General features: G+C 37.4%; 1 protein-coding gene across 1 annotated transcript in view; it reads right to left on the bottom strand.

Annotated features, from left to right (window-relative positions):
• The window catches only part of col2a1b (collagen, type II, alpha 1b), a gene marked incomplete at its 5' end in the record, with an annotated part of 65,020 nt that overhangs the window by 27,255 nt on the left and 24,387 nt on the right, over nucleotides 1–13,378 (bottom strand). The window contains 14 exons of the mRNA XM_019892392.1: nucleotides 784–891; nucleotides 1,709–1,762; nucleotides 1,882–1,980; nucleotides 2,084–2,128; nucleotides 2,214–2,312; nucleotides 5,448–5,501; nucleotides 6,167–6,211; nucleotides 6,300–6,353; nucleotides 7,912–7,956; nucleotides 8,990–9,043; nucleotides 9,143–9,196; nucleotides 9,467–9,520; nucleotides 10,886–10,939; nucleotides 11,492–11,545. Of these exons, the coding sequence (XP_019747951.1) occupies nucleotides 784–891; nucleotides 1,709–1,762; nucleotides 1,882–1,980; nucleotides 2,084–2,128; nucleotides 2,214–2,312; nucleotides 5,448–5,501; nucleotides 6,167–6,211; nucleotides 6,300–6,353; nucleotides 7,912–7,956; nucleotides 8,990–9,043; nucleotides 9,143–9,196; nucleotides 9,467–9,520; nucleotides 10,886–10,939; nucleotides 11,492–11,545 (873 nt within the window). The remainder of the gene's footprint in view (nucleotides 1–783; nucleotides 892–1,708; nucleotides 1,763–1,881; nucleotides 1,981–2,083; nucleotides 2,129–2,213; nucleotides 2,313–5,447; nucleotides 5,502–6,166; nucleotides 6,212–6,299; nucleotides 6,354–7,911; nucleotides 7,957–8,989; nucleotides 9,044–9,142; nucleotides 9,197–9,466; nucleotides 9,521–10,885; nucleotides 10,940–11,491; nucleotides 11,546–13,378) is intronic.

Here is a 13,378-nt window from a genome sequence, read left to right as displayed (position 1 = left end):
TATATATATATATATATACACACACACACACACACACACACACACACACACACACACACACACACACACACACACACACACACACACACACACACACACAAGGCAATTTGAAACTTTACAGCAAGTCATCAAAATCTTGGAACACATTTTTTCCACTAATGTGTATAGTATTTGTAGCTTCAATATAATAGCAACAATTTCTGGGAAGAGTTCCTCTCTGGAGGAACCCTAGAAATGGCCAAAAATGATCCATAAAAGTGTGTTTCAAACAAAAATGGTCGTCTTTTCAATCATGATTTTTTTTAGCCAGTTCATGGGGCTCTGCTCATAATAAAAAATCCATGTTCCATCCATGCATTTTCTAATCTGCTTATCCTCACAAGGGTTGCCGGCATGCTGAAGCCTATCCCAGCTGACTGAGCAGTAGGTGGGATACACCCTGAACTGGTTGTCAGCAAATCGCAGGGCACATATCGACAAACATTCATACTCATAATCACCCACATAGGCACAAGGAGTACATGCAAATTCCACACAGGGAGGCCGGAGCCGGAATCGAACCCTGCACCTGTGCACTGTGAGGCCGACATGCTAACCAGTCGACTACCATGCCGCCCCATGATGAAAATGTCCCCCAAATTTAATCTTGCTCAATAAAACTGGCTTTGGGGGCTGGATTTATTCAAATTCCTTCTGTTTGGTTCTGCATCAAACAACTAGATAACCTTCAGACTGCTATAGTGTACTGTAGTATCTGTACATATTTCACAGTACAGTACTCACTCTCTCTCCGTGAGGTCCAATTGGTCCAGCAGCACCGGGTTCGCCTCTCGGTCCTCTCTTGCCCTCTTCTCCTTGTGGGCCGGGGGCTCCCTGAGGACCAGCCGGTCCCTGCACAGAACAGCCATGATTAGAACTCATATCAGTACAGAACGATAACAAAATATGTGCATTGAAACATTTAAATAAATGCTATTTTTCCTCTAAGTCAGGCGTGACCACATGTAGATGCAAGAGCAAATGCCTATTTTGCAATACTACTTGAAATGATTTTTCTAGCAGTCTGTTTAACAAATTGTCAATCTTCAGGCTACCTAAACAGTAAAGTGACTGCCCAACCATCCATCGTTCGTTGGCTCGTTCAACATCGGCAGCATGTTTGCAACAGCGAGACACTTTTGCCCCTTTTAGCGTCATGCACGCATTATTGCGTTTAGCCATAGTGTTTATGGAATATCCATGCTGTTTTGACGATGATGATATAACCACTAAGAGCTTCGCCGTGCTATGTCCACTCGGAGAACAATGCATTATCTGAGGAGAGGGATGTGAGCCGAGGCTAAGTGAAGTCAATTGAAGTCAGAGAACTAAATGGGACTGAAGAAGATGAATGGTCGCTTGTTGATATGTGCCCTGCAACTGGCACTGGACGAGTCCATGGTGTACCCAACTTCCCTTGCTCAAATATGGACAAATGTGATCAAAACTGGATGGTTGATGTGACTGTCTGAGAGTATTGAGCACTACAGTTGACCGGCAACATGTACCCCACCACACATCTCTCACCAAAAGTCGACTGAGATAAGCTAGGAAGTGGAGGAAATGTGCTTTCGACGACTTCTATGAAAGTGGGTTGTGTCCTCATGATATGAGGAAAATGTGTCTCAAAGCGGTTAATGTCAATAAATTCAAAAGAAATCAAACTTACAAGCTCTCCTTTAGGTCCGGCCTCTCCCTTGAAGCCTGTGATACCTGGATCGCCCTGAAGGACAAAAAACAAAAACAGACCGTCGTCCTCAAATATTTCTCAAGTGGAAATTCATGCATTTTCCAGATGAAAGCGACTATCTCTGGTGGCTGTATTATGCTGTGATCACGTACAGATGTTCCTTTTGGCCCGAGAGGTCCAGTCGCTCCCTGAGGCCCGGGAGGCCCGCGAGGTCCAGGGAAACCGGGAGCGCCGGCGATACCGGGAGCACCCTTCCAAGCAAAACACTCAGTCTTAGTCTTTTATTTCTGGTTTTATTAAGAATGTGATTCAAAATACTCATTAAGGAAGCCCAATACATTTTTTTCTACTTACAGATGATCCTTTGGCTCCGGGGATACCATCAGTACCTGGATTTCCCTTTAAAGAACATAACACACCTTTAAGCCTCCCTGAGTTTAATGACAAACCACAATGAGAAAGTTTTTGATGTCAAATCACTTACGGAAGCGCCGGAAGGTCCAGATGAGCCAGGTGTGCCGGACTCTCCACGGGGTCCCTGTGCACCCTCGGGTCCACGAGCACCAGTGGGACCAGCTTCTCCCTGATGGACAACACAAGCAGATGTTGAATACGGGCTTCCTCTAGGGGTACGCGAAAAAAATCACTGCCCAAGTACAGTTAGTTTGTTTTGGATTCATTTGATTAAAATAATTTGAAGTTTTATTATTAAACACGGATTTTAAAAATCTGAAACTGTGCTTCATTTTCATCAACCACGGTCACACTGTTGTCTTTGAAATCATATTATTATTCTTGAAATGAATGAAGGTTTTTAAGGTGGTTTGGATTTCAACAGCTAAAGTTTACTGCAAATCACTAGGGCACAAATAAATTTTGGGCCCTGCTCCGTTCTCTGTAAACAGTATTAGTGATTCAGTCCCACAATTTAGCCTGCATTTCAGCAGGCTAAATTGTGGGACTGAATCATTGTTTTCTAAAATACCGCCACTAGCTCATATGCTAATGCTAGCTACCAACACCGCACTGCACTTGAGTAAATTTTGGTTTATTGTGATATTCACTGTAATTTCTTCCCCCTGAAATTTTGCTAGTGTGCTTAATGTCACAGTAATCGCTCATTCTTTGTGGTTAGAAGAGACTGAGCCATGCCACAAATAGCAAAAATCCTAATTGACACCCCCTCAATCCCCGAACTCATTTTACAACATTAACCTTAAAAATAAATGGCCAGTTACAGATGATATGATTTTGAAACATGCACCTCAAGTGCGCTTTGTCATTTTAACAGGGTTTGGGCGCCATTTTGTGATAATACAGAAGGCTCCTCTTGTTTTATGTTGAGAGGGAAGAAATTTCATCTGTGCTGTACAGCACATTTGACAATAAAGTTGTATTCAATTCAACCCAATTCAATTCAATTCAATTCAATCACAAAAAACATGAATTAGGTGAGTTTTTCAGCGAATAACGGTGGATAGTAAAAAGGAAACATGAACAGGTATTTTCAGAAATAGTGAACTAGGACTGCATGGATTATTATTGTACATTCAATAATAATAAAAATGCCACATACAGTGTATATTGATTTGCTTCGAATGGCTATGATGACACCATCGCTTCACGTCGCTGTACGACAGTTGTACGGATGCACATTTTTGTTAGGTTTCTTCAGGTAACAAACATTAATGGTGCACTTAGAAGAGAAGACTTTGCACTTTTTAAGAGTTTCAATATCCAATGAGGACACCTAGCCCACTGAGTCACATGTGAGCAAAATAATTCTTTTAATCCAGTTCTGACATTTTGATGCATTCTCTAGCTTCTGGTTTGGTATAAAAAAAGCCCCTGCAACCTTGTTAGGAACTTGTCACATATCCCAGCCCACTTCCTAGTATTACATCCAGCTTGGCGTTCACTGGAATTCCTCTCCTATAGGACTCTGGAGTATGACATAACTAGAGTGTATTTAGAGAAAAAAAAAGTCTACAAAGTAGATGGACAGAATTCCTCTGCCCACATGGCGGACTGTTGATGTCACTTCATGGCCTTTAGTTAGGGAGAATAAGTGCCAAAAACGTGTGGTTGCAGACAGAACCTGTGACTCATTTTGAGGTCAGCAAGAGCTTTGAGGTGGATGTTTATTTTTAGTCTTGGTTCATTCAGCCAAGGTTCTAATAATGATTTTGTTTGTCTTGGGTCCTTTTAGTGCTTAAATGCGGTGCATGCAATACCAAATGGGCTTATTTAGCTTCACTTCTACAACAGTACCCGGAGGTTTAGGAAGGCAAATTTTAACCCTCTGGTTCATTAAATGTGACCACAAAGAGTAGGGGATACAGACACAATATCATAGCATGATATTTTAAGAACATTTTTTTAAATACAAGTGATCCTCATTTTATGATGCCGTTCCGTTTTTTTATGGTGATGAATTTGCATGCAAAATGAAATGCGCCATCTATCACTAACCTAGGCTAATGCGGTAGTAAAGTCAGTCAAGAAAGAAAAACCCTTGTTGGCCATAAATTGGATAAAAATTAAGAATTGTGCTAATTTAATAACTAACAAACCGATGTTCAAACTCATAAAATCATAATTCTTAAATAAATAACTTGCAATTCTTACCCTAGTATTAAGTAACGTATTCAAAAGATATATTAAAAAAAAATTAAATCTCATTTATAATCTCAAATTCTGGGAGTCACGCCCACAACCAATTCTCAATACAAATTTGGTGAATTTTGGAGTGTGGGAAAACCCTGGTGATTTTTTCTCCCAATGTCACAATGCTGGCGGTTACTTGCTGTTGGCCTAACCGACGTATAAAATTTGAAGAAATTCCATTTTTTTAGACCTCTGAGCAGCAGATATAGATAATTAAGGCTGCCTTCATTTTGGGAACTAATTAAGAACTTTTTCAAATCTGTGGACATCCTGTCAAGGAATTTCAACAGTCCTCTGGACACAAAATACAGTTACACAATAGGTCACTGATAGAAAACTGCCAGATTTTCCATCAAGATCTTCCATTTGCGAATCCCCAAAAGATTGAGAAGACGGCACAGCATCAATGTCGAAGCTCCTGAAGCAGCCCCGGAATTGCTGAGACTGTCTGCACATTCCGGATGAATAAATCAGAATTGAGAGGGGGAGAAGGGGAATGAGACCCTCGGTCCAAGTTTCCACACAGACGGGGCCGCTTTTAAAACGCTTTTCAATACAGCGCTGCTTTCTCTCATTTCAAAGCTTCAACACTTGTCCTTAACATAATCTCTCCCCGATTAGAGCTTTTCGTCTGGCCTCAAGAAAGACAGTTCTTGTCACAAAGACACCAATTGTTTCGAGTCGTCTCTGTATTAGACCGCAAAGAAAACACATGAGAACATTGGTAGCGGGGTTAAAGGACTTGATGAAAACACAGATAGCAGGCTCAGTGCTGATAATGCTGCAACAGAATGCTTCCTTCTCCATAAACTGGAGGCTATTTTGGGGTTTTCTGACAGAAGCTTGTCATCTCCTTTTGGATCCCTTCCATCCCATAAGTGTTCTATCATGTGAAAGGCGTCTTTTAATCTGTCGAAATAGGTTAAAAAAAGGACTACACTGTTTCAACATGACGTTCAAATGTTCATCTGCATGGTAATGCGTGTCCACCAAGAACCAAAGTGACAACAAACAAACAAACAGGAAGGTGTTCAGCAACTTTGAGACTGACCTTTGAACCAGGCGACCCAGGGAAGCCCGGAGCTCCAGAAGGACCGACAGGGCCCTATACGAGGAATAAAAAAAGCCAACAACATTTTAGACGCTCAAGTAGGTGAGGAATTACTTGAATATCGTCAATTCTTCTCATGTCACCGAGGTTGCAAGGAGGGAGAAAACGTGCGCAATTTTCTGAAAACTTGCCAGAGGAAGCTCATCTTGGGTGGGGGCGGCTTTGTGTGCTGTACATGTAAATTTAAATAGCCCTGGATTTTAATATTATCAATGAAAACCAAGCATCACACCATTTTGTGTGTTTTTTTTTTGTAATCCACTTTATCCCACAACATCATTATTTTTGTGGAATATTTGCAAATTAGCGTAGTTCAGTTCAAGAAAATGTTCACATCAATTCCTATCTTGTTATTCTCTGATGCTCTCCCATGTAAATCAGGGATCACATTTCGTCCTGTATCTTTTGCTTTTTGAATCTGACAATCATACATTTTACGCCATTAAAAAAAAAAAAATCCCCAAGTGTTTGTCGATTTATCCAACAACAAAAATGACTTGACTCTTGATTCAACTAAAAAGCAATATAAATTACAAACTTGCTTTCATGCATGCTTTCCTTTAGACAGTATCCATGTTGGTTCTCGTGTAAAGTTTCCAACATGAATTCCTACAAATGATACTGAGGATGAACGATTATCTTTAAGATTGGAAACCTACCGGGGGACCAGCGGGGCCGGGCAAACCATCATTACCACGGGCACCCTGGAATAAACAAAATAAAGAACAAAGTCAGCACATGTTCGATGAAATATTGATTGCTGATTCCAGCGGAACTGTTTGAGACACTCACAGCGACACCGCTGGGTCCAGGACGACCTCTCTCACCAGGCAGACCTCGGGGTCCCTAGGGAGATAACACTGGGGTCATTAACACGGGACTAAGGTTATTGTAGTAAATTAATAAAATAAATGAAACTAAAAATGAAAAAAAAAAGACAAAAACCTGAATGAGATAAAATAAGAACAAAAATTCTTTGAAAAAAACAAAAAAACAAATCTAACTGAAACGTATTCTTAGGTTCATAAAATTAACTCAAACTAACAACAACTATTTGTCTTTGTCAGTCAATATCACACATGAGCTTTCGGGGTTTACTTTAGATGTATTTATTTTGAAACGGCTCTCCATCCGTACAGAAGAAGGAAGGTCAAACAGATCAAATAGATTCAGTTTCCTTTATTAATCAATGCTTAATAACTTTTTTTTTTAAATCTTGCACTCAAGAAATGCACCATATATATATATATATATATATATATACATATATTTTTTTTTAACTAAAACTAAAACGAATACAAACAAAACTAAAGCACAAGGAATACAAATTAACACACTTGCTGTAAAAATGAATTAACATTAACAAAATATAAAACACAAAAGCCAAAACAAAATAACAACTAACTACAATGATCCCAAACTATTATCCGCCTTCAGTGGACTCATACACAATTGAAACAGAAGACCATAGCAACAGAGGTGCATTTATATTAGCCATTTTTTTGCAGAGGAGAAAGAATAGATGCCTGTGAAAGCTTATGTTCAACTATAAGTTGCTTCACAGTTTATAATGACCTCAACATTAATGTTAGTTTCATCAGCCCATCTGTGGAGTTTTGCATTGTGTGTTAGCATGTAGCGAGCAAACATTCACAAGACAGTTGATCTCTTCTGGTTTGTGTAATTCTCTTTGTTTTGTGTTTGGTTTGAAAGTAACCTTCAACTGGAAGTGGTAATCGTACACGCGGGACCATATTTACTTCCATAAACACTATGCCACTTAATATTGTGACGTACATATATATATATATATATATATATACATATATTTTTTTTTTAACTAAAACTAAAACGAATACAAACAAAACTAAAGCACAAGGAATACAAATTAACACACTTGCTGTAAAAATGAATTAACATTAACAAAATATAAAACACAAAAGCCAAAACAAAATAACAACTAACTACAATGATCCCAAACTATTATCCGCCTTCAGTGGACTCATACACAATTGAAACAGAAGACCATAGCAACAGAGGTGCATTTATATTAGCCATTTTTTTGCAGAGGAGAAAGAATAGATGCCTGTGAAAGCTTATGTTCAACTATAAGTTGCTTCACAGTTTATAATGACCTCAACATTAATGTTAGTTTCATCAGCCCATCTGTGGAGTTTTGCATTGTGTGTTAGCATGTAGCGAGCAAACATTCACAGGACAGTTGATCTCTTCTGGTTTGTGTAATTCTCTTTGTTTTGTGTTTGGTTTGAAAGTAACCTTCAACTGGAAGTGGTAATCAAACTTTGACCAAAGAATTGGTCACTAGCTGCTAAACTACTCTCTGTCACTGCCAGCAAGCTATAGCATAATAAATTTAAAACTGTCATATTGTAAACATACATACCATTGGCCCAGGAGATCCGCTCTCTCCAGGAGCACCAGCTTCTCCCTGCAAACAGGAAGTTAACATCATCGTCATCATCAGTTTTGAAATGAAGTTATTTAATAAGAGTACTCTGGCTACACTGGAAAGAAAAAAAACTATTATACATGTATTATAATATTATTATATTAACTATTACATACAATTACAAAAAACATTACATGTTATTAAGATTAAGTCATATTTTTTAAAGATAAGATCAGATATTCTTCCTGATAAAGACAGATTGTTCAGACGTAAAGCATTTTTTTCCAGATGGGAAAATCGTAATACTACGAGAGAAAAAAAAGGTATTATTTCGTCAATGTATCACGTTCAGAAAAGTAACAATTTCACCAAGAAAAAGTCATATTTTCTCCACATAAAAAAGATTAATGCATTTTCAAGACAATAAAATATAAAATATGAACAAATAAAAATATGAATAATATTTAAAATGTTATTTTAAAATTAAAATAAAGCTCCCCCAAAAAAAAGAAAAATCATCATTTTTTATCTCTGACAAATGATAATACCAGGAAATGTAATTATTATTATTTTTTAAGATAAAATCACACTTTATTCTTAAAAATTCTGACTTTCTTGAAAGTTAGAATTTTTTTTCCCCAAAAGAAAAGTCACAATATTACAAGAATAAATGTTCTCATTTTTTCAGGATATAGTTATTTTATTCTTCTTCTTCAAAAAGTAATTTTCCAATTAAAAAAAACCTTTTAAATAAACACACAAACATGTCAATTTCGAATTCTAGATAAAAATTCTTCTTTTTTGATTAAAAGGTCTTTTTTCCAAGAAAAAGTCATACCTCTAAGAAAAAAATACATCATACTTTTTCATTGTTAATTTACGAAAATAAACATATTTAGTTTGGAATTATGTCTGTCCGACCATATGAGTTGCCTTTTTTTGTCAAAAATCTTGACAAATACACTTTATTTTCAATGATAAAAGTAAAATGCCTTATAATGGCTTTGAATAGGATGCCCAATACATAATGGTCGGCCAAAAGGATCAAGAAACATCATAAATCACACTGTACCTTTGACCCAAGAGCACCGGTCTCTCCCTTAGCACCATCAAGACCAGGGTATCCCTACACAAGCAGACCGAGTAAACATAATTAATAAACAATTCCCCTGTCCCCCCCAAAAATTGTCAAGCACAAAAAAGCCCCGGAAGAGCCTTGACTGACTCGATGTCCCTTGATTCCAGGCAGGCCGGGCGTTCCGGGGAAGCCGCGAGCTCCCTGCAAAAGAGGAAAACTTGAAGGTGAGACACTCACGGGCGGACAGTGACTGTCTCGCTGTAAAATTTCAGCCTGTTTAGCTGAACACAAAGCGACACTCTTATTGTGTTTTATGAAAGGCAACAGGTGGATACAAAAGGTCAGCTGAAACTTTCTGTCATCTCATGGAAGAGCATTTCATTGTTCTTGCTGTCACTATACAATGATGTCATAGGTAATTGTGTAATTTCGTGGCTCCCACCATCTGCATTTAAGTAATGTCACACTCACTTGAGGTCCAGAAGGTCCGCGTTCACCTGATTTTCCAGGTTTGCCGCCCTCACCCTAAATCACACACACAAAAAAAGTGTAAAGTCATATTCTTCTTCTTCTTCGTCTTATTAATAATAATAATAATAATAATGATGATAATAATAAGAAAAGAAACGCTACAAATATTGTGAACCTTGGTACAGTGCTGCATTTGATCATGATAAGGATTGTTCGGAGATACTGAGTGGATACATGGTGACATTTAATTTTTACTGCCATCTCGTGGCTCAAAAGATAATTACATCTTGGTGTCAGAAACCTCAAAAGTGACTCATTTAAAAAAAAAGTACAACGGTGAGGCAACAGAAAATTCATGATCATTCATTTCTGATACTCTCACAGAGTTGAATGTGTTGTCTTCAGGCTTCAAATAGGTTGTTACTTGGAAGACAAAATATTTAATCAAACACCTAAATCAAGATTTATCTGAAAAAAAAATACAATTGATGATATGATATTTTTAAATGCATTATTTTTTAACTGTATGAAGTGAAACAATTATTTTAAAACACTATAAAATTAATTACAAAAATCAAAAAAGTCAACCCAATAAAAATACAATTCAGTTAAAACTTTGTGTGTTCAGACCAGAGGAAGTATTGTCTAAATTTCATACTTCTGAAAAAAAGTATACATTGAAAATTATATATATTACAAAAAGTAAAACAAAACCTATAAAAAAATGAGTGCTTAGTCCTAAATACATGAAATAGTCATAAAAATACATACAATTATTTTCTTGAATAAAGTTAAAAAAATTCTTACAAATGTAATCAAAGTGCTTCTTTTGTTCCCCATAACATTTTAAACAATTTGAATATTCATCAATAATTACTTTAAAAAAAAGTAATATTTGAAAATATTACCATATAAAAATGGCGTAAAATACTGTGAAGAAGATTTTGATTGCTTTATCCTGGTAGTAGGAACTTTTTGTAGGCTACACATAGGATGGAGCTACACCGGACCTAGGGGGTCGATAGCCCCGTCATAAGTCTGTGTGGCCCCAGTTCGACCCCTCCAGCATTCTATTTGATTTTCTAAACAGTATTTATTAATTATTTTCTCAGCCCCGATATGTTTTGGTCAAGCCACCCCCCCCCCCACCACCCCTTTCGCCCTGGGAGAGAAAAAAAAATCCTGGAGCCTTCACTGTTCGAAGGACACTGTGTGTTTGGAACACTGGAACTGGGTTCAACATTTTGTTTCACCAGGGTCTAAAAAAACCACCTGGATGTGGTTGTACATTGAGTTTTGCTCTGCAGTTCTGACCTTGATTGAAACATTTGAGTTCCGGGAATGACAAGAGCTCAAAGTTCCAGCAACATTGAGCGGAAATATTTCTTAATCATATTTGTTAAATCTTAACACACTCACATCATCTCCAGGTTTTCCAGAAGGTCCTGGGGGTCCACGGGGTCCCATGGCGCCCTGTAAACAGCGAGGAAACAAGCACAAGTATTAGACTTGGATACCTGCGGCATTGTGCAGCCGTTCAGCTTGTCCCGGCTGGTGTGCAGTGATTTTAATCACACATAATGATGCGGCGTCAAGGAGGAAACGCAAGATAATCCCAAACTCCACGGGGGGAAGATTAGCGCAGCCCCCCGGGTTCAATTTACCTGCTGAGGGATCGGGGGAAAGAGTGACTGGGGTCGTGTGATTTCTAGAAGCTTCATTTAGGGTAAATAAATGGGAGGAGGAAGCCAGAAGTGCAGGAGTGAGTAAAATGACAAGCAGACTTTGTCTACTCGCATAAATCAATAAAAGAGAAACACAGATGTTATTACAATCTGCACATGGCCACTTATGGAGTTCAGCTTTCACTCACAAGTCGCGCAAAATGTTGAATTTGTTTTTAGTCGCTGCCGTAGGGGGGAATAGCAAAAACGTGGCTGAACGGGATAAGGGACAGTTTTATGCTCATAGCCGTCGAATATAGTGACATGACGTGTTGAGAGAAATAGGAGGCGGAACACTCACAGATTGTCCAGGATCTCCAGCCTCTCCTGGACTGCCTTGGAATCCTTGCGGGCCCTACAGAAAGACACAGAGTCATGATAACAATGTCAAGAAACAAACAAACAAAAAGAAGCTTAGAAAATGACTAAATAATACAGTTCACATGAAATAAATAAATGAATAAATAAAATGCAAATAATGAAGGTGTTGTTTTTAATACAACAGATAAGATACAATTTAAAAAAATACAAATAAAAGTAAAAATGTTAACGAAAAAGCAATACCTGAATGAGCTAAGGTATTCAATGACTAACACTGTAATAGTACTAATATGAAAAAAAATTAAGAAAAAAATAGAAATAAAAGAGAACCAAAAAATTTATGTGCTAAAAACTACAATGATTCTCTAATAAAATAAAAAGAAATACCAATTCAAACAAAGCTAAAAAAGTCAAAAAGTTAAAATAAAAAAGCAAAACATAAAACACTAAAAATAAAAATAATAAAACTGTGTAATATAGTCAAAAATGTACAATAAATAAAAATATAATAAAAATGATCCCATGTGATGTGATATGTTTTCCAATATTATAAGAATGAAAATAAAAATAAAAGTAAATAAATACAACACAAAAAGTGAGTGAAAGAGTAAAATTGAAAATATAAAAAATAAAAACAAAACTGTCGTTTCAAATGAATAGAATTAGAAAATACCAAAATAAATATTCTACTAAAAAGCTAAATCAAACAATTAAGAGGCTAAAAGCAACAGATCTGTTTGCGTTTGCTTCTGGATATTTGATCACAGCGGAGCAACATGATGTAACAATACATATATTCTTTATCCTCCACAGTATGAGAAATGACAAACATTACCAGCATCATGCTAAGTACTTAGAGTAGCAGCAGGTTGTGTCTGCAGAACTGTTTTGTACTGCCTCGAGGGATACATGTTATAAATGCAAAAGTTAAACCGATTGACATTATAATTAACCCTTTCAGGCACAGCGGTTACTACAGTGGACATCTTATCATGTTATCAGGTTACAGGGTGCATGAAAGGGTTAATCCAACACAGTGGTTGAAATCCACAAATTTAGTCTACGCAAAGGATTTTTTTTTCCCACCTTTCTGAAAGCACCTGGAGGTTTCCGCACAGGAACCACATCACGTTAATACCCGTTTCTGGGCATTGCCTATCTAATGCTTTTCTTCTACAGGGTGGGAGAAACCTGCGAGCCCTCCAGGTGCGGAGGAGGAGGCGACGAAAATCAGGGCGAGGTCGCCAGACATAAATTGGCAGGTGAAAAAAAAAACAAAAGAAAACAAAGCTGGTTGCTGAAAGTATCCACCACTTTGTAAACACATAGTTTGTCCTGGCTGCGTTACAGTCGGAATTATCGTGTGTGTGTGTGTGTGTGTGTGTGTGTATGTGACAGGAAATGACTGCAAAGTGAATACTGTAAAGTCAGTACTTACAGGAGATCCAGTGGGTCCAGGTGGTCCTCGGGGACCCATTGGGCCCTGGAAAGAGAAGAACAACCCAATCAGGAATGAACAATAATCACAGATTCAATATGGTACACCTGCTTCACATCGAATATGTCTTGACAAAGATGATGCTCATTTTGAGGCAGGGTTATAATAGGTTGGGATTTGGCAGTTTTTACTTTGTTTTGACTTTTGTTATTTTAAATTCAGTTCTTTTTTATTTTTAGAATGGGTTTTTTAGTTTTTAGTCATTTTTCCCCCAGAAAATGTTTAATTTTACTTTAGTTTTTAATCGTTTTAATGTTACTTTTACTTTGTTTTTAATATGTGGCGTATTTGTGGACTGAAAGATAAAAAAAAAAAAAAAGGTTAATGTCATTTTAATAAAGTTCAATCTTGCTTCTTCAATACGGCCAT

Source organism: Hippocampus comes, unplaced genomic scaffold, assembly GCF_001891065.2.
Source record: "Hippocampus comes isolate QL1 unplaced genomic scaffold, H_comes_QL1_v1.1 scaffold137, whole genome shotgun sequence".
Lineage (NCBI taxonomy): Eukaryota > Metazoa > Chordata > Actinopteri > Syngnathiformes > Syngnathidae > Hippocampus > Hippocampus comes.
Note: the sequence above shows the minus strand (reverse complement) of the source record. Positions and strands in the feature narration are given on the sequence as shown.